Source organism: Camponotus vicinus, unplaced genomic scaffold, assembly GCF_025532165.1.
Source record: "Camponotus vicinus isolate PSW18456_S1 unplaced genomic scaffold, iyCamVici1.0 SCAF_7, whole genome shotgun sequence".
In the NCBI taxonomy this organism is placed as follows: Eukaryota; Metazoa; Arthropoda; class Insecta; order Hymenoptera; family Formicidae; genus Camponotus; species Camponotus vicinus.
Window position 1 is genome coordinate 3776567 of NW_028141979.1, and position 19346 is coordinate 3795912.

Below are 19346 nucleotides of genomic sequence, written 5' to 3' on the forward strand. Positions count from 1 at the left end.
GAGAGAGCGTATTCTTTCTTTAAATTTTCATGCAAATAACTGGATGCGTAATCAGAATAAATGTAATGAAATTATAATAATTGAAATTTCAAATGATTTGTTACATCATTAAATATGCATACATTTATTATAGATATTGTGCAGCTAAATGAATAACAAAATGCGAGCAAATAATGCCAGGACGAGGATTTAGCGAACTCCAGGGTTTACCATTTCTGAGTAATCAGGCAAAACGAGATATTGAAGTGGTATTTAAAATTAAACTATATTTATTTATTAACAAATATTTATTCAAAATGCGAATATTTCTCTGAATATTTTCCTCTGTATGACACATATTATAAAAATATGTAAATTATCAGTATTTTTGTTTTTGTGTGCAATGCATTTTAAAATTATGGCATAAATAAAATAACGTATGTGTTTAAATTTTAGAAAGCTTCAATAACTTATACGTGGATAAAATCTTAACAAAAATGATAAACTCTTATTTTCGTTATACGAGCTTATTTTAAATTGACATTATTTCTAGATGATTTGTATTCACGAAAAACTTGGAGGTTTTTGAAACTGCGTAACTTCATCCAATCATCTTATATCTCTCTCGTTTAAATATCTCATTACTGCTTTATAACATTTTTAATTCGTTTATTCGCATAATTATAAAAAACTTCGATATAATTTGAGAAGAAAGAGATCCATTTTGTTCGTCATCAGTAGATTTCGATGTCATTCAAATTACAATTTCGCTCTTGAAAGTTTTCCTCTTACAAGAAGAAATTTCTTGACAAACATTCGTCTTTATGCCACTGATACATCTTTTTATCAAGATGTGAAGCCGATATAACTTGGATAGGGAGAGAGAGAGAGAGAGTGAGAAAGAGAGAAGGGGAAGAAAAGCCTGAAGTTTAAATTTAAATTGAGATAGAAGTCGGATGGATCGACATATATACAGGAGTAACTTGTAGAGAAAACTGCGGAAAAGCGAACAAAAGTTATTATCAGTTGCAAACGAGAGGAAAATTAAACGTTTAACATAAAGTTAAATTTCGAATATTTTTCATATATGTAATTTGGAACGAATAAACTAATTATATGAAGAAATATGATACACACCGGGGGAACAACAAGATTTGAGCGTGGAAAACATCAATCTCATCCCATCAAGCTCGATTAACGTCTATCATTCATCAAGTTTATATTTAAAATTATATGCACAATTTCTCAGCCTTCGCTCGCGCAATTTCTCCCGATTATATATCATTTTTAGTGAATCGTGACTTAGCATTTCTTATCGAAAATTTATGTGAGCGTTATATTTTTTTATAATTTTGCAATTTTAAATAATCTGGTTGTTTCGACTATAAATGAAAATTTTGAAATTTATTTAAAATAAATCTATTAGCAATTAAATCTGTGTTAAAACAAAACAGAAAATTTAAAAAAATGAAATGTTAGCTTTTTTATAAATATTCGATTTCAATAGCAATGCGAATCATTGTTTGTAAATGGTCCTTTTTTTATAACGAGCAATGAATGCTAGGAAAGTACAGCGCTTTTATCAAACTCGCGGCATAAAAATCACGTTTTTTATTACTACATGCACTACTGGTTCGTTCGAATCAATCATTTTTACGACCATCATTGCAAAGTACTTGCACTGGCAATTGATAACTTTATGTTTGTCAATAAAACCGAATGCGCGTATAATTTGCGGTTACTCTTTTGTTGTCAAAACTAGATTCGTGTTGAAACGTTGCACGAATATAAAACCTGTTGGTTTTTTCACGCAAATGTAGCAAATATATTCGTATGATGCAACAACATTTGTAATAATTACCTTTCTCTCTCTCTCTCATTATATTACATTAAATGTTCTATTATGTTTAATTAACGTTTCGAAGAAAAAATCTTGCACGATTGCATTTTCACTGTCATTAAATAAACAAATGCCGTAATATGAAAGTCTAAATTATCACAGTTGCTTCCAATTCTTGTTGAAAATATTTTTTTACAATTTAAAAACATTTAATATTATTAACTTAATCTATTTACGCGTGTAAATTTCCTTTTCACAAACGCTCGAAACGAAACTTAACGAACTCCAGTTTATCTACTCGCGATGGATGCACTCTCGTGGAGCTTTCTTCCAACAACATCTCGCAATGAACCTTACTTTCTCGACCTGGGCTCGCAACAAATGACCACCGTCTCCGCGTATCTCGGCGAGATGGTCCCGAAGCTAAAAACCCGGGGAAAATTATCTCTCAACGTCCGACGCGCGACCACGTTTCCCAGTTTCCGACGTCCCTCGCGATGTTTTCTGCATCTACTGGAAAAATCTTTTTCCGCTCGCACTTGCTTCCGCGATGATGAATAAAAGTCCTCATGCCCACATATGCTTCGAAAGCACGCGCGCGCATGCATATGTGTGCGTGTGTGTATATGTGTGTACGCGCGCCCCGTCGACATTATTAAATTCCTTTCTATATTACGTTTTCTCGGAGAGCGAATGTAATCTTCCGAACCGTCCGCCCCTCTCGCCGTACCCTTGCTTTCTCTCTCCGCAAACCGGAAGGAAGAGGTTTTCCTAGCGCGCGTCAGGTAATAAATACCCCCGAACAAATTGCTTCTGCCGTTTGACATCGGCTCGGCGCAATGACCTAATAAGAATCACATACAAGAATGTCCAGCATGTATATACGCCTCTCTATGCCGCATTCCGTTCAGCTCGATCCCCGTTATTATGCGTTGCCGATGAATAGAAACTTTTCCCGGATATTGAAAGTCCTCCTCTCAATCAATTATCCCGATGAATCTTAATCATTCGTAAATTAATTCCGAACAGACAAACGTTTAAAAACATTATTTTCCGAATCTGCGAGTGTTCTATAAATTAATAATCATATTAAAAATGAATCTAAAATGCATTTTTTACGATTAATAAAAGAAAATGTTTTCAACTTTTAGCATTAACCTAAAAAATTGTTGACATTGTAATTATTAGTAGAGCTACATATGTGTTTTATCTTCACTTGTGAAACGCAAAGTCATACAATAAAATTCTCTTCATTTAAAATATATTAGAATAACATTGTTTATTTATTTATGTTTATAGTGATTTTTATTTATTTTTATTTATTATATTAGTTTTTGAAAAACTTTTGATCAATTTATATACAATTATGATATTAGAAGTAAATATGTTAATGTATTATATGACGTGATAGAAAATTATTCATCTAAAGTACTGCTATAAATTCGTCATCGATATCGATAACGGAGATAATATCTTAACTGCATCCTCGATCTCGGAATCGATAATACATTGGCTTCTGACGCACCCAAAGCACACTGATCCTGATGTATGTGCGAGTGAAGCATGTACGCATACATATATGTATATCACGCATACATATATAGTGCACACAAATACACGTAATAGGGATGGAATCAAGTTCAATACGTACTCATGAATCTGAATCAATCCAATGCCCAAGTGTCGTTACATTGGAATCGCGTATAATACTCGAAAAAATTGCTGTTTCATTCCCAATTTCTGTATTATACTTATAAGGTACTTCACTCTCGCGAAGTGTTCGACACACAATCAAGCTGCTATTGAAACTCGAAATAACTATGTTCAGAATTTAAAAATATGTTGCAAGTATTTAAAATTTTATAGAGCCATGAAAATAACACATTCAAGAACATTATTATATTTTTATACATATTATATCAAAACTATATAATTAAAAAAAAGAGAAAAAAAGATTAATGATAATTCACAAAATAATATTTGTTTGCATTTTGTTAAGCAATCCGAATAATTATTGTACATATATATTTTTAATTGCCAGTGTTTATATGTTTTATTATAATTAAATATATTTTAATATTAATTTTATAATTAAATATATTTTAATATTAATTAAATGTATTTTATCAAAATTCTATTTATATGAATAATAATACCATTTTCATGATTGCTTGTATGTTGCTATTGTATGTATTTTGTCTAATTTCTATTCATTTTAAAAATCTAACACCTTTAGTTATTTCTCGATCTGCTATCTATAGCCTCAATAATATCCGCGATATGTTCAATTTCATCTCTTAGTCATCGTTTGCACACGTATACACATATGCTTCAAACAGATGCACGCACATGTACACAAATTGTGCCCCTATTACTAACACTATAGCTGGTAAACAATCGCATTCGACTGGATGCACTAATTACGCTCGCATTCCGGTGTGCACCAAAGTCATGCATTTTCAATCGTGTACAAGCGCCAATTATCAAATCGCTCTCAATCAAATGAGGCTTCATTCTTGAATCGTTTTGCGAGAGACGAGGCGGAGTTCCTCTCATTTCTGACTTCTCGCTGACGCATCGTTATTTCGACTCCTTCAACACATTTGCAGTTCATCTACCACCTTTTTCTAGTACTATGGAAAATTTGCGACTGGCATTCCTATCATCGAGTACAGAGATTCGACTTTACATCAATCTTCTCTCGAATTCTTTCTCTCGATTCTTCTCTCGAAACAAGTACAGTCAAAATTTCCTTTTTAAAAACCGTATTCAGTAATTTACATTCTCTTCTTAGGCAAATAAAAGTTAAAAAAAAGGTCGTGTCATCAAAAGATTACAAATATAGTGTATCGAAATAATGTATCTTTCCCAGCCATCAACGATCACGACTGAAAAATCGAAGGTGGAAGCGACGTCTCAACGAAGAACGAAAAACTGATACTTTTCGGGGAGTCGAAGGGAAACACCGCTCAATCTTATCCTTTGCTTCCTCGCCCTCTTCTCGCCCCCGCCGTATGATCCACCGCGGTTGCTACCGACTTGATTGATAGCAACGTCGGTTTATCCGCCGATAGCGACTCTCCTTCCTTCCCTCGTCTTCCATAACCGTCGGCGAATATTCTCGATACGTTCCTGACAGACACATACTACAATAGGATCGCTTCGGTTTCCCAGGCGCGAGAGTGCGATGACCAAGGCTCCTATATATACGGGGCACAAGAGCGACGAAACCCCTTTTACAGAGAGCGGGGAATCGCAGTCGTGTCGCGTCGGGATGGCGAGAGGGCACCGGCCGTGCGCAAATTACTTGAGGTTTCCGGCAACTGGCGCTAATTGAATTCCCCGATGAATCGAACTCTACATGGGGCACCCGAGCGGAATATTGGCTCTTTTCAACGGCGCTTTCAATGGACACTCAACCGGCCAGACTCGACTGACCGTGCCTGATGCGGTCGAGCTAGGCCGAAACAGAGAGAAATGGAGAGACATACGCATACGAAGAAACAGAGAAAAAGGGGGAGGAAAAGACAATTTATTAACGCCGACAGGTTTGCAAATTTCTACAAAATTACCCGTGAAATTGATGAAACGTTTCGCCGGCAAAAATTTTTAATATACTAATATATGATGAGAAAAGAAGAAAAAGGGAGAAAGAGAGATCTTTATAACCTACAGTATTAAAAAATTTGTAACATATATATTTCTAAAATAACCTTTTTTATTTTTTAAAATACGATTTTTCGCGAATCGTCTTATCTCCTTAGGAAAGTAAGATTTCGTCAACTGTCTTCCTAAATAAAATGATACCGCCAGTTTGTCTTCTGCAACATTGTTCTGTACTTATCGTGCCATACGTATTTATCGAAAAACATCGCACCCGAGAGTCGCAAGTTGAATTGTCGCGACGAGTCTTAAACCGGAGCAAACCGGAGTATGGCAATTCCGCCGTCGTCCTCCGCAAAGGAGCGAAGGGTTAAATATATATACACTCGGGACGCGATTATCCAGACAACGGTGACGCGACGTGGTAACGTCGCGACGATGACGTAGCGAACACGCGTCTGCAGCGCACGAGATAAAGGCCACGTCCCGGTGGTGGATAATTACCTTGCCTTTGGCTGGTATCGCGCGTGTAGTCGTTATCGGGGGTGTCGGGATAAACAGAGACGGACAAGGGGGATTGAGGAAGCGAGCGAGGAAGAAAAGCGCGGAGGAAAAAAAGGGATGAGGAGGAAGGAGGAGGAAAAAAGGGATGAGGAGGAAGGAGGAGGAAGGGGATGGGGGATGAGACCGACTCTTCCGCTTCTCGCTTGCCGCGTCTCTCCTTTCGCCGTCTCAGGTCGCCGGCACAAATTAAATGACCGCGAAGGCGCTTTGAAGTCGGAAGCTCGCCGCGGGAAGCGAATAATTTATTCTCCGCGCTCTCCGCGACGCGAACAACGACGGCCACGTTCGCTGATTACGGCAGCGTCAGACGCGTTAATTCGCGACGGCAAAGCGACGGCGGTTTCGCGAGCGGACGAGTGCGCGGCTTTCCCGGTGAGAGCCGCGTCAGCCATTTTGCATTCCGAGGGAGACTCTTGAAACTTAACATTCGTATAAATTACAATATCGCGCATTTTTCTTACGTCTCTCTGATATTCTTAACAAAAAGAGTAGTTTTTCTTGTTTCTTCAGGCTTTAAAATTTTCCCGAGTTAAAGAGTTAATTGCTAAATGAGATGCTTTATTCGTTAAAAAATAGATGCGTGCGATTTTAAGGTCAATATTTCGAGGACTGTCTCCGAAATTGCTACGAGTTTCCCGTGACGTCATCTTAACTTCGTAATATCTGCGAGATCCTTCAGCGAAATAAATTTGCTCCGGCGAAATATAAGCCAGCGAAAAATAACGCGAGGCAATTTTTTAATAAAGGCAAAAGCGAAGGTGATAACTTGGCGCGAGTTTATGTTATATTCGCGAGCGGATCCTTTTTAAAAACAGAATACGCACTCGACACGGAGACGAAATGAAGTGAGGTCGCGTCGCGGATTAACTTCCGACCGCGTTGAATAAATAGCCGTTTGTCTACCCTCAAGGATGACCAACGGTCGCGCACCGGAACCACCGCGTTCGTGCCCGAAAATGGGGTTAACATAAAACCCAGCTCCCATGTTCGCCCGTGGCACGCTAAAAAGGGGTTATTAATGTCTCGAAATTAGAGCAACCGTGACAAAAGTTTCACCGCACTGGCGGTAATCATGATACACGACACGCCCGCACTTCTCTCCCATCTTTTCCCTCTCCTTCCATTTAGCTTGTATATCACGCGATCTTCCGTAAATCCACATCGTTCGTTTCGTTGTTCTTTCGCGAGACGTTCCCGAACGTGTATCGATCAGAACATCTGCGTGCCAAGAACGTCTCGTGGAATTACATTGTATCATTCATCTGGTGGAATTGCTCGAGATCGACCTCCTCTCGAAATTCCAACAATAAAATGAATATATATCCGCATATATGAAACATTTCTGATGACGAAACAGTCGCGTCATTCTTTATTTTATCGGAATACAATAGAATTTCCGTCAATTTTCTAAAGATGTTAGATAAGTGTTGCGAAAAAGGTAAAGCGGAAGAGAGTTTAGCAAAAGAAATATAGCGAGAATAATTTGTTATAATTAAGATACACGCGTTTTAATTACGCGTTTTAATTACAAGGAGAATTACACGTGAAAATAGTCGTTGATGTTCCTTTGTGACGGGAGATAAATCGCCGAGTTTGGTGTTAAACGCGCAATTTTTGTTAAGTAAAGTGCCGTAAAGTGCCGTAAAGTCACAAACTACATTGCGTTTGCGATGCAGACGAATCAGGGATGTGCGACACGACGGTAAGTTTACCGAGCGAGAGAGAAAGAGAAAAAGAAAGAGAAAGAGAAAGGGAGAGATATGGATCTCTTAAATAACGCCATGTATCTCGCATTCATCCTGCATCAGCTTGCGCGAGTCTCGGCCATTTTTAAACAGCGACCTCCTCCGCCGAGACGCGGATATCCGGGTCGACGGAGTCCGCTTCATTTTTGTTTAAAAGTAATGCGGCGATTTCCCCGCCGGCTTAGCTCGGTATTTCTTTTAACAAAGAGAAACGTCAAGGAAAACTAATAGCGGTGGGATAACGAGCCGAGGATTACCGAGGCTTAACGCGGGGAAAACGGTACGTCGGATACGTATACAACATTCATACACACATACACACACACCACCATTCAAATATGATAGATTACTCCCAGAATTGTATAGCACATTCATATACTTGGCCGTCTTATGTGATTCTTCGTTTAGGCGATAATTGACCACGAACAAGGTATTTAATTTTTAATTCAGATAACTCGGCTATTGATCTCTTGGATTAGTTTCTATTAAAGATACATTTGTTATTTCATAATAACAAATTTTTTTTGTTCTTTTACTGATATTAAAGGGATGTTCTGATGAATTAAATTTTTGTAAAAACATGAATTTGCGAGTAAACAAAGACTTTATCTGTCACGTAAAACTTAGTCAATATTTTACTATGTTTTAATAATTTTACTATTATATTTTAATAATTTTATTATTTTTAAATACATTAAACATAAAAAATATAAAAATTGAATTTTTTAATGAGCAATCTATTTTAAACCTGTAATAATTAAAATCCACGACTGCAAAGACACTCGATAATGTTAAAACACTTTGTATATTAATATGTGTGAATTATGAATAATTAATGTACTTTTTAATTACGCATATTACATACAAACGTACGATAAAATACGATAAAATCCACGTTAAAACAAATATCTGAATACTCATGGTATAAACTTTCATGGTCAAAGATCTGCCTTGCAATCGTAGTAGGAAAACCTCCGTTTAGAGGCGGTTTTAGTGGTAAACGTATACGCAATGTGTGCGCGCAATGTGTATTCCGCATTAACAAACACAGAAGCCCTTCAAGAGTTTCGCGCCAATCAAAGGATTCGTGTTCCCTTGTTAACGAAATTTCCAGCTCGCGCATCGGAATATACCATTCGTCTCTCGGTCGTTCGCTAACTGGCGGACCATACATGGACCAAAACTACTGACAATTTGCGGCTGCTTAGAGACAAGAGAAACCCCTCCCCGCTAATGCTCTAAGGGACAAGTTTGAATTTCGCAATATGCGAAATGCTTTATAGAGATAAAAGATGCCTCGGATATTAATTCCTAATTTTAATAATTGGTTCTTTGAAAAATTTGCAGATGCTTTGTTTTTGAAATTTTAGCAGAGATTTATCGTGAATTACACATTTAAATAATATTTATAATATTCGCATATAACTTTCAACAAAATTCAATATTGAATATTTTTTTTAATAATAAAATTTTTGATTAAATTTTTGAAAAAAGTAAGTTTTAAAATGTATTGATTGTAAAATCATTAATTAAATTTAAAACGATAAAATTTATTTTGATAAAAATATGATGTGAAAATAGCAGTAGCTCACTTTTTAAAATATAAATAATGAAATCTCTACTTTTCACACAGTTTCGGAAATATATTCATAAAATTCCCAATTTCAAATAATAATTTCGTTTGCGAATAAGAGGGTCAATTTGATATTAATTTTATTTTATGCCAAAATCAATTTTCCCTCAAACGAATTTTGCCCCGAAAAATTCCACAAAAAGGTATTCGATGAAAAATCCGAGCGTTGAAAGCAGAACCAACGTTGTCGTAATCGTAAATAAAATTATTGCGACGCGTTATTACGAGAAGAAGGCAGACGATGACCTTCATAGAAATAGAGTCGGGGGAGGAAAAGTGAGAGCGAACGAGGACGTGATTGAAGCGAAGGATCGGACGCGATGGAGCGGAGACGAATGCCATACGTATTATTGAACGTGGGACGCATTATCCGGTAATACGCTCCGTCGTATCCGGTATTATCGGAAACTCGTCGCTCTGCTTCGCCGGAGCAGTATTTAACGGGCCGCGAATGAGTCCCGACGCGCTTGAAAATGGCAGACGACAACAACGACGACAGCGATCGAAGGGGCTATAGAGAGGGCTTCTTTAGAGCGAATACGCTAACGAATAAAACCACGTGACGTAGAGATGTCGTATTTGAATGCACACAAGGCGCATTCGGTTGAATACATCTCCGTCACGTTGTCGTGAATCGATCCCCTCGACAACGAAATTGCTGACGTGCTTTTTCAATGCATGTATACCACGTTCCCTTTGATCCGGACGCGGTTGTTTCAAACTTTAGTCTCGGATTTGTTCGGTTTTGTAACCGAGACAATCAGACAATGTCACGCGCGTTAATACTTTCTATCCATCCCTGTAAATACATTGCCATTTAAATTTAATTTGGAATTGTGCTACGAGATCCCTCGTATTGCGTATAAATTCTATAACTGATTAATTAATCATATATTGATGATGAATACAACAATGATGAAAGTCGCTCCTTTTTTTAAGAAAATCTGGGCAATAATGTCATAAGTAAAGTCACAACTTGGTTCTCATCTATCATTTTGCATGGCATTATATGAATTATTTGAAGGCGATGGCAGAGCTTTCGGAATTAACGTCAGAGTAACTCTGGAAATCGAAAAAGAGGATAACGCGTCCGCAAATAATCGAACTCGATCGAACGCGTCGAGCAGTCTCGTCTCCGGAGTGCATCGAACAGACACGATGAATGATTAATGCACTCGGGCAAATACTTTCGGCGCACGAGGTTTGCCGTGCAGTTACGTTGCCGCCGTCGTTGCACGCGATGCACTTGGGCGCGCCATTAGGACACGATTGATCACGTGTATTTGTAACTGCTCAAACGTTACCCCGTCAAGTGATCAATCGTGCAACCACCATCCCATCGACAGTGCACCGACCGAACGACCGGTCGAATTCTGAAGTACATAGGTGTATATGTACACTACTACCACTCGCGATTCGCCCCGGCAGTCAATGATCTTCTTGAGCGGCGATGCGGAACATCCCGAGAAGAGGAGATCATGCGAGGAGGGAGCCAGACCAAAGGAGGGTTTCACCTACTTTTTCTCGAACGCGAGAGGAAAAGAGGATAATAAATCCACCTGGTTTTTTGATACGAAAAGTAGACGTGACGTTTCGAAAATAGCATCGTAATTGTTATCAGCAAAATAATAATTTTGTCAATATTTTCGAGAAAATAATCATGTTTAAAGATATGTAGATGGCTTACATACTTATATAAATTGTTAAAAAATTCAAGCATTTAAAACGTGCATTCCTTATCGAATTTTGAAATAATCTCTTCTTTGGGGAAAATTAAAATATCACAATCGTAGAGATATACTTACAAATAAAAAAGTTATGTAAAATCTATCAGAATTTTTTCCAAACTGACAGCCGCCGCACAGTTTCCAATAATTAGAATATTATTGTTTTCCAATAATCTGCCAGTCTTTTATTTTTAAAATAGTTTTCGCGAAATCTCGGACGCATATCGACACACGTGCTCAAAATTCCTAAAGCTCGCGAAAAGTATCGATCGAGCATTTTAATACATATAAGGAAAAAGAGTTTCAACTCTGGAGAGAGAAAAGTGTTTCAGCATACAACAAGATTCTATGTACATATATACGCCGGGAAGGTAATTCTTGGGCGAACGACGTATCTCACTTTGGCACGCTCGGCCGTCTTCTCTGTGCAAACTGATTTAGCATAAATTATCGAGCGACTCCTCGCGCAAGCTCTCGCGAGGAAACCTCGTCGTTGACGAACTTGCAGATTGCCAACGTGGCAACGCGAATGGCAGCTGTTAATAAGGGAGGAGAAACAACGTTTTAAAAATGCAAACGCGAGAATAATAAATATCTGACCACCGAGTAACCGAGAATCAACAAAACGTGGGAGACTGGAAAGGAGTACGCAACAACAGATTTACGACAAGTAGCGCGCGTTAGATGAGGAGAAAAAAAGGAAAGAAATAGAGAAGGAGAAAAAGGAAAAAAATGTGCGGAGAGGAAAAGAACGAGTAGAAAAAAGATAAAATGTCGAGGGAAGGAAAAAAATACAAAAAATAACAAAAGAGGAAAACTCTGTAGAGAAATGGAGAAAGTGAATGAAGGAACGAATGAATGAATACAGAGTCAATTATATCTTGAAAATGAGAAAAAAAAAGAAATAAAAAAATAATCACTTATATTGTATTGAATATAAAACCGCTTACAAGCACCGATCAATACATGTAAAATGAAATGTACCGAATGGCAAGAAAAGTAATTATTCCATAAGCTTCAAGGAACGTTGTGCGAGGAAATGTTTAGAGAAAAAAAAGAGATGAATTTTTTGACAGAAAAATGAAGGAGAAAGCGCGCAACACGTGATAAAGTGAAATGAAGTATCTAGAAATTTAACAAATAAACTGAAAATGACGGCGAAACATAGAAATGTCAAACTCTCGCGAAGCTGGCGAAATAAACACGCTTTACTTTGCTGCATTACCCGCAATCAGCGTTAGTTGCAATATATATTTGTAATCTAGAGAAAGGAGAGGAATGACGTTAGAGAGAGATGAAGAGACGTTAGGGGGAAAAGCTTTGCTCGCTTCCTTCACGAGAAACCATTTCTCGGCTTCGCCGAGATACGGAGATGAGAGGGAAACGCTGGGCCGCGGGTGGGACGGAAAGAGGAAAACGAAAGAGAGAGAGAGAGAGAGAAACAAATGTAGAGTGAAGAGGCAGCTCGCTAGAAGCTTCCTGTTCCCCACCGGAAGAGGAAACGCCTTTCCTCCGTCCCTGCACATTCTCGGTACTAGCACCTAACCATCCCTCTCGTACCCCTTTGCATCGCCAGAGTATCCCCTGCTTACGTCTCATTCACGGTAACGAGATATTTTAATAGTCGCCTTTTGACCCGAATGTCCCTCTCGTGATGCGATTATATTTAACATGCTTTTGTAAAGCATGTTACAGACTTTCTTTTGGAAGTAAAATATAGAGTATACTTATTTTTGATAATTTTTTTGCTGTGTTTTATAAATTTTATACAATATCAAATTTGATGTACAATATTGCACGAAATGGTCATAAAAGATACTCTCGATCATAAAAATTCCTCTCGGACACGCGATCTGCATTTCTAAAAATATCGCGACATTGTTCCACGCAAACTTCTTTTTACTTTCGGTAGTCACATGCCGCCTTCAGAATTCAAGCACGCGCGAGCGCTATAAAACGACGGAGAGAGCGTTATAAGTCGGCGGACGACGAGACGGCTATGAAACGGCCTAACAGAAATCAAATAAAATTCTCCTCAGCAACGAGGAGAACGTCTGGGACACGGTTATGGAGAGCCGTGCACGTGTTTCGAGAGGAACGCGAAACGGAACATGTCGTCCCTATCCCTGAGATCCCTCGCAACATAAGACTGAATAAATTCAGTGCGGGGAAAGAAACGGTATTACGTAAAAGACAGACTCACCGGTACAAGTGGCCAGAAGACAAATCGCCAGCAGAGCCGCTCGCTTCCTGGGCAACCTGCAAGCATAGAAGAGGAAGAAAACGGTCATTATTGATTGAGCTTCTCCCAGCCAATCGACAGTCGAATCGAGAGACTAACGCTCGAATTCGACTCGGCGACTATTAGACTTGCGATTAGACGGATTAATCTCGCGTCACGCTAAGACGCTTAATTAATTGCTCATTTGTGGTTCTCTCGCCTTGGATCTTTTGCTCGAAATATATAGTCGAGAATATTACAGAATCGAGAACGTCAATTGAGTTATCTTTTAATTTTACCCTCTTCGAGAGAGATACTTTTATTAAATTATATTTCTTAATTTAAGTTATATTCCAAGGTAACGCGATATCGTCTGACTTTTTGAGGAATAAATAACATTAAAAGTACGCGTATTCTATTCGTTATTCATTTGTTTGTACATGCATATTCGATAGACGAGTAACCTAATTTTAACAATTGTACGAAAGCCCCAATTAATATTACACCAATATCCAATTAATGATCGTTACGGCAGCACAGAACAGACAGATTTTACACAATGGTGCTGTTTCAATTTACTATACGCAGACTATAAGCGTATCTGTATTAATGGTTTCAGGAGTGACACGATAAGCGAATCAACCAACGGATAGATGAATAGATAGATAACCGCATTAAGCGGATTATATTCCGTTGGAATATCTCGGCCCGCGCGATCCAATAACAGGTATCGTTTGCGACTGCAAGTTAAAAATAAAATACCAACCATCTCTCTCTCGGCTGACATTACAGCGACAGATGAGAGACACGCCATCGTGTCGGCGTTAAATTTCGCTCTGCAGTTTTGACGTGTTTTTAAAAACGCTTTGTAATTTTTCGTTTGGGATTATAAATACCGTTGTGCTTGTTTCTAACTCGCAAAAATCGATTATCTACCGACGACAAATTGTCGTGCTTAAATAAAATTAAGTAACGACAATGACTCGATCGTAAATTCGGTCGGGAACTTTAATCAAATTGGGACAACGCGACGCGCAAAACAGTTCGAAAACAGCGATTATTGGCAAAGCGATTCGCTTTCATGACTTATTGTCATAATATTGGTATGCGTGTGATGTTGCATGGGAAATTTTCGTATTCAATTTGCAAGTAAATTATTATATTTGTTTTCAAAGATGAAATAATAATAAACAAATATTTATATTAGACGTGTATTTGGAGAGAGCGAGGAAGCTTTCTATGAAAGTTTCAGAAGATTATGATTCAAGTTGAAATCATTCGTAAAGAGAGTATTTGATTGTTAAATTACTCTCTCTCTCTTCTTACAAAATGTGGATCTAAGTAATAAATATTCAACGGTATAACGGAACAATAAAGTAATGAATATTTAGAGAGAAATAAGCACAGGCCAAAAGAGCTGCTGTTATAGTTCCCAAAGCTTTCATCGAGCGAGATTATGTGCAAAGTGTGTTTTGAATAAAAGAGACCTTTATACATTTTCTTTTTAGTCTCCTGGAGCTCCTGAAAAGGGATAAGGTTTCTTTAGCGTCAAACTTTTATCTCGAAACAGTCTGTATTTCAAAACGCACGTTGAACTGGACGGTCAAATCGTATTATGCTATTTCCTTCGCAGAATTACAGCGATAACGTTTCCTGTTGGAGAATCGGCGCGACGGACCGAGTGACATTTGCCATTACCTGGCGAGGTTGACCATAGGTATGTACATAGTCTGTTATATGGTACCATGTCGGTTACATAGGAACGCTAGCCAGACCGATACGCGGACCATCTCATAATGTAACCGGTAAACAGTCTTGCGAGTTAATTGGCGGTATCGACTTTTATGTCTATATCCTCGGGAGAGAATGGAAAAATAAGCAACAAGTACTCGGTAACTCTTCTTGCTCTCGGAAAAATTTCAACATTCAACGCGAAAAACTTCGCCAGGGAATGTCCATTTTGCGAAGTACCACTTCGAACGGCAAAAAAAGCTAAAGCTGCTTTTAAAAGAAGGAGACCGTTCTTATACAAATCGAGTTGTTACGATGTATTTTTACGGAAATTTACTAGAAGCAATTATTTGTCGTTAGAGGAAACAAAAAAACGAGAGATGCGTAGGCGATTATTCACTTTAATTTTAGCAAACTAGAAACATAAAATATCGTTTAAAATTATAGTTGTAACTATATTAAAATAGAAAAGCCTGAAATAGATTTAAAATGTTTGATTTAACATCGTTATATTATTTTGTAGCATAATTTCTCATATTTCACTAAGTTTCACTAAAATACATGTCGAAAATGTGTATGGCAAAATACTATCTCTTTCTATATTTCTGTAGCATTAAAAAAAATAAAATATATATAAGAAATTAACAAGTAATATAAGCAAAAAATATGAGTAAAAAAAAAATAATCATTAAAACTTGTTAATCAAAATTCGCAACAACTAATCTCCCTTGCAATATGTTTTTGCGCGAATATGCACATTTCGTGTTACATGAATAATAGTAGCTTCGAGCAAAAGGTAGGGTAATAAATCATAGTTATCTACCGTTGCACAGTTACACTGACCGCTTGATTTTACAAGTCTCTATTTGGAATAATCGCCAGTTTTTTTTTTCTCCACTAACGTTTATTTCTTTCTTCTTCTTCTTCAAATAAAAAAATGATAAATAATCTCTTGCGACAAGTTCTCGAAAATGATCTCTATCGCTGCGTACATATTTTCTCTATTTAAAAAAATTTTACGCTAACAAGATACAATATTTTTCCATCTGAAAGGTAAAACTTCACTTCTCACGAAACGTTAATTGCATACAAATCAGTGTTTCGCTCGTAGAATCGAAAGAATAAATTGAAATATATATATCTCGCCTCACATGTGCGTCAAATCACCATTGAACATTTGCCTCTTCAATTAGGGGATGACAGGTTCGAATGAATATCGCTCACGCTAATCGATACGGAAATTAACGTCGAACGCTCGCACCTTAGCTTTGATAGCGTCGCATTAAGTTAGATAGGTATCCCATTAAATAACGAGCGCGCGAATTGCATTTTACGGTGGCACGTCACGTGTGCCCGAGACTCGCGTCACGTGAGAATATGTTCCATAATTACCGTAATCGCCGCGATAACAGCTCGCGACTTTCGCTCTTCGTGTTTTTCTTGCCGATTATTTTAATCGTCTCATCCTGCCGAATGCCATTATCCGTCGCACGTGGAGTTAACGCGGATAACATTTACGCGAGATAATACTATAGTGTTCCGAGAGAGAGAGAGAGAGAGAGAGAGAGAGAGAGTGACGTTTCCATTATCCGCTACAAGCACCCCGCCAAGCGAGGTGTCGGCACTCGAGGCCGACTCGAGATACGACGAGATAGTACCTCGTCATATTTCGCATTCTCGTTTTCGAAGTAAGATGTAAATGGAGAGAAAGAAAAAGAGATTATAAATGCGCGATGCTGCGACGATATGCGTCTAAATGAAAAATTGCGCGAGCGCCAATGTTTTGACCGAAAAAATAATTCGCGAAAATTCCTCTGTCCGGTCATTTTTCAGATTTTAGTTTGTTATGCTTTGCGAGAATTCCAATTTCGCGTTCGTAATCACGTACACGTCGCGGCTCCGAAAAATTTGCTTTTCATATAAATGGTGAATTTACCGAAAATGTAAAATGGCAAAAGTGACATATAACCCGTATTGCCGTGCGCAATGTTTTAATTACGGTACACAAGTGACAAGTTAAATTGCGATTAATCGACAGCAGATATTGACAGCGATCGCGTCGATCTCGCTAACGATCGTTGTGCGTCCAACGATCGTTATTATCGTCGAAGCGTCTACGTGTCGCAAATGTCGAAGTAATAACGCAGTAATTTCATCACGGCCTGATCGTGATCCGATTTGGTGCGTGGATGCTGAAGTAAGCGAGAAATTCTCGCGGATTTAACTGCATTAATCCCGTGTTATTAGACCATCATAACAATAAATAGATATAGAAAAGATGAAATTAATGATAAAATTCCAACGACTTCTTTTGCTTTTCAATATCTTACTCAAACGAGGAAACATCTCGACATTATTTCCGACTTAATTTTATCTCGCAATCCGACAAAGAGATCTTTAAATATTTTGCATTATAAGTGCATGTTAATAGCTTCGTTGTTTTTAATCGCAAAGATCGCAATGTCTCTTTCATAACTCGAGAGAGTGAATAATGTCTCGAGCAATCCGTCATCTTTCGCATCCACGTTAAATGAGCACTTTACTATTAAATTGCGAATTTACACGAATTGGATCTCTCAATTACGCGAGTACGCGCGCAAGCGCGCGCGAATGCACACGATGCACTCTGCACTTTGGCGAACCGCGAGTGCAGTTTCGCGGTCGAATCTGCAAATGGTCGCGCGTTAATCGGTCGACGCGAGGCATCACGGTTTACATTAACACGCGCACGAGACAGTTGGGTTGCGTGTGTCTAGCTGTGTTACAGTGAATAGCGTTGAAATAGCGCGACCTCTCTCCCCATCTTAGAAGCAACGAGCATGTCTAGCTCTAATATACATGGTACGATTCGCTTATCATGCTTGAAACATGTTTATGTAATTTCCGAGTTCTATGCATATAATCTGAAAAATTTATCTAAAAGACCTTTCTGCCCCTTGAAGTTGTAGGAAAAATATTTCCAGCTGTATAGCGTTTATTACTCAAAAGATTCATCATCATGTCCATCGATTATTTCATCCGAATAAATTTTCAATCTTTATTACACAAGCCTATAAAGTTTAAAAATTATACAGAAAGCACGTACTGTTGAAAGTGGACTTTGCGAATCGGCTAGACTGACTTCTATGGAACATATTTCGCCTCATGTATGTGAAATGCGCAACCTACATTCCAAAGTTAACCGAGTTCGAATTAATCGCATCAATTATTAATGTCTCGGCTGTCCGAGCACAAGCAAATTGCATTAATCGTGACTGCCGTACGGTAAGGTGGAAGAGATAAGACAGCCCGCTTTACGACACTCTCAACCATTATTGAAGCCGATCGAAAATTATGCAAGCCAGCGCTCGAACTAAAGTTAACACGTCAAGCTTGGCTTCGTCGCGACCGCGACATCCCGATGATGCATTACCTCTGACAGACCGGAATTCGATAGTTCGGGGTTAATGAGATAACTCGCGTCTCGCGCTTACATAGCATCTTTATAGAACTTTATCGCGGTAAAGCGAGAAGACGCGAGAAATGTGTGATAAATTTTGCAGACACCTTTATACGTGGATCAAAATGGCTATCTTTCTATCTCGTTAAAGTTTGAAGCAGAAATTTAAAATTCGCCAACATTAAGCACGTCTATGGAAATGGGGCTTTATATAAAACAATAAAATTATAACAAATATATAAATTTTAAATAATGTTTAAAAAAACATCACTAAAATTTTTATAAAGAATATCATGTTTGAAAAACAAAAATTATTGTTAACGAACATTAAAATTATTATATTGTAAATAAAATACTATGTGGTAAGAAAATAATATAAATTAATAAATATATATATAAATTTTAATAATAGTAAATAATATCTCATATCGCACATGAATTTCAATAATAGTAAATAATATGAAATCGCTTCGTTCAATTCGATATTCTCACTCTCTGTTTATATACAATTGTTATAAATTGTAACACATTTAATTAATTATAAATAAATTTTGCTCGCTATTTTGCGAATAAAACTACAATCTATGTATTATTATTAAATAATCGACACATATCTCATTCCATCTCGATATTTACAATTCTCCTAATCCGGTACGATTCACGATATACACGTATTACTCTGCGCTATCAATTTGAAAAATAACAAACAAATCACATTTATAACGATAAAAAAATAAAAAATCGCGCGAGAGATTTACTCGAATTCGAGCGTCGTTACAAAAATAATTGTCGCGCGACAGAAAAATTGGATTTTCAAGAGGAATTAAATATCGTGATGGACGATAATTGTAATTTATAAATTCT

The 19346-nt window shown here is 37.6% G+C and overlaps 1 protein-coding gene across 5 annotated transcripts in view; it reads right to left on the reverse strand.

Moving 5' to 3' along the window:
* The window catches only part of Cad87a (cadherin 87A), a 207240-nt gene that overhangs the window by 98210 nt on the left and 89684 nt on the right, over positions 1 to 19346 (reverse strand). For all 5 annotated transcript variants that reach the window (XM_083103954.1, XM_083103950.1, XM_083103952.1 and 2 more), the window contains one exon: positions 13295 to 13350. In XM_083103954.1, the coding sequence (XP_082960080.1) occupies positions 13295 to 13350 (56 nt within the window). The remainder of the gene's footprint in view (positions 1 to 13294; positions 13351 to 19346) is intronic.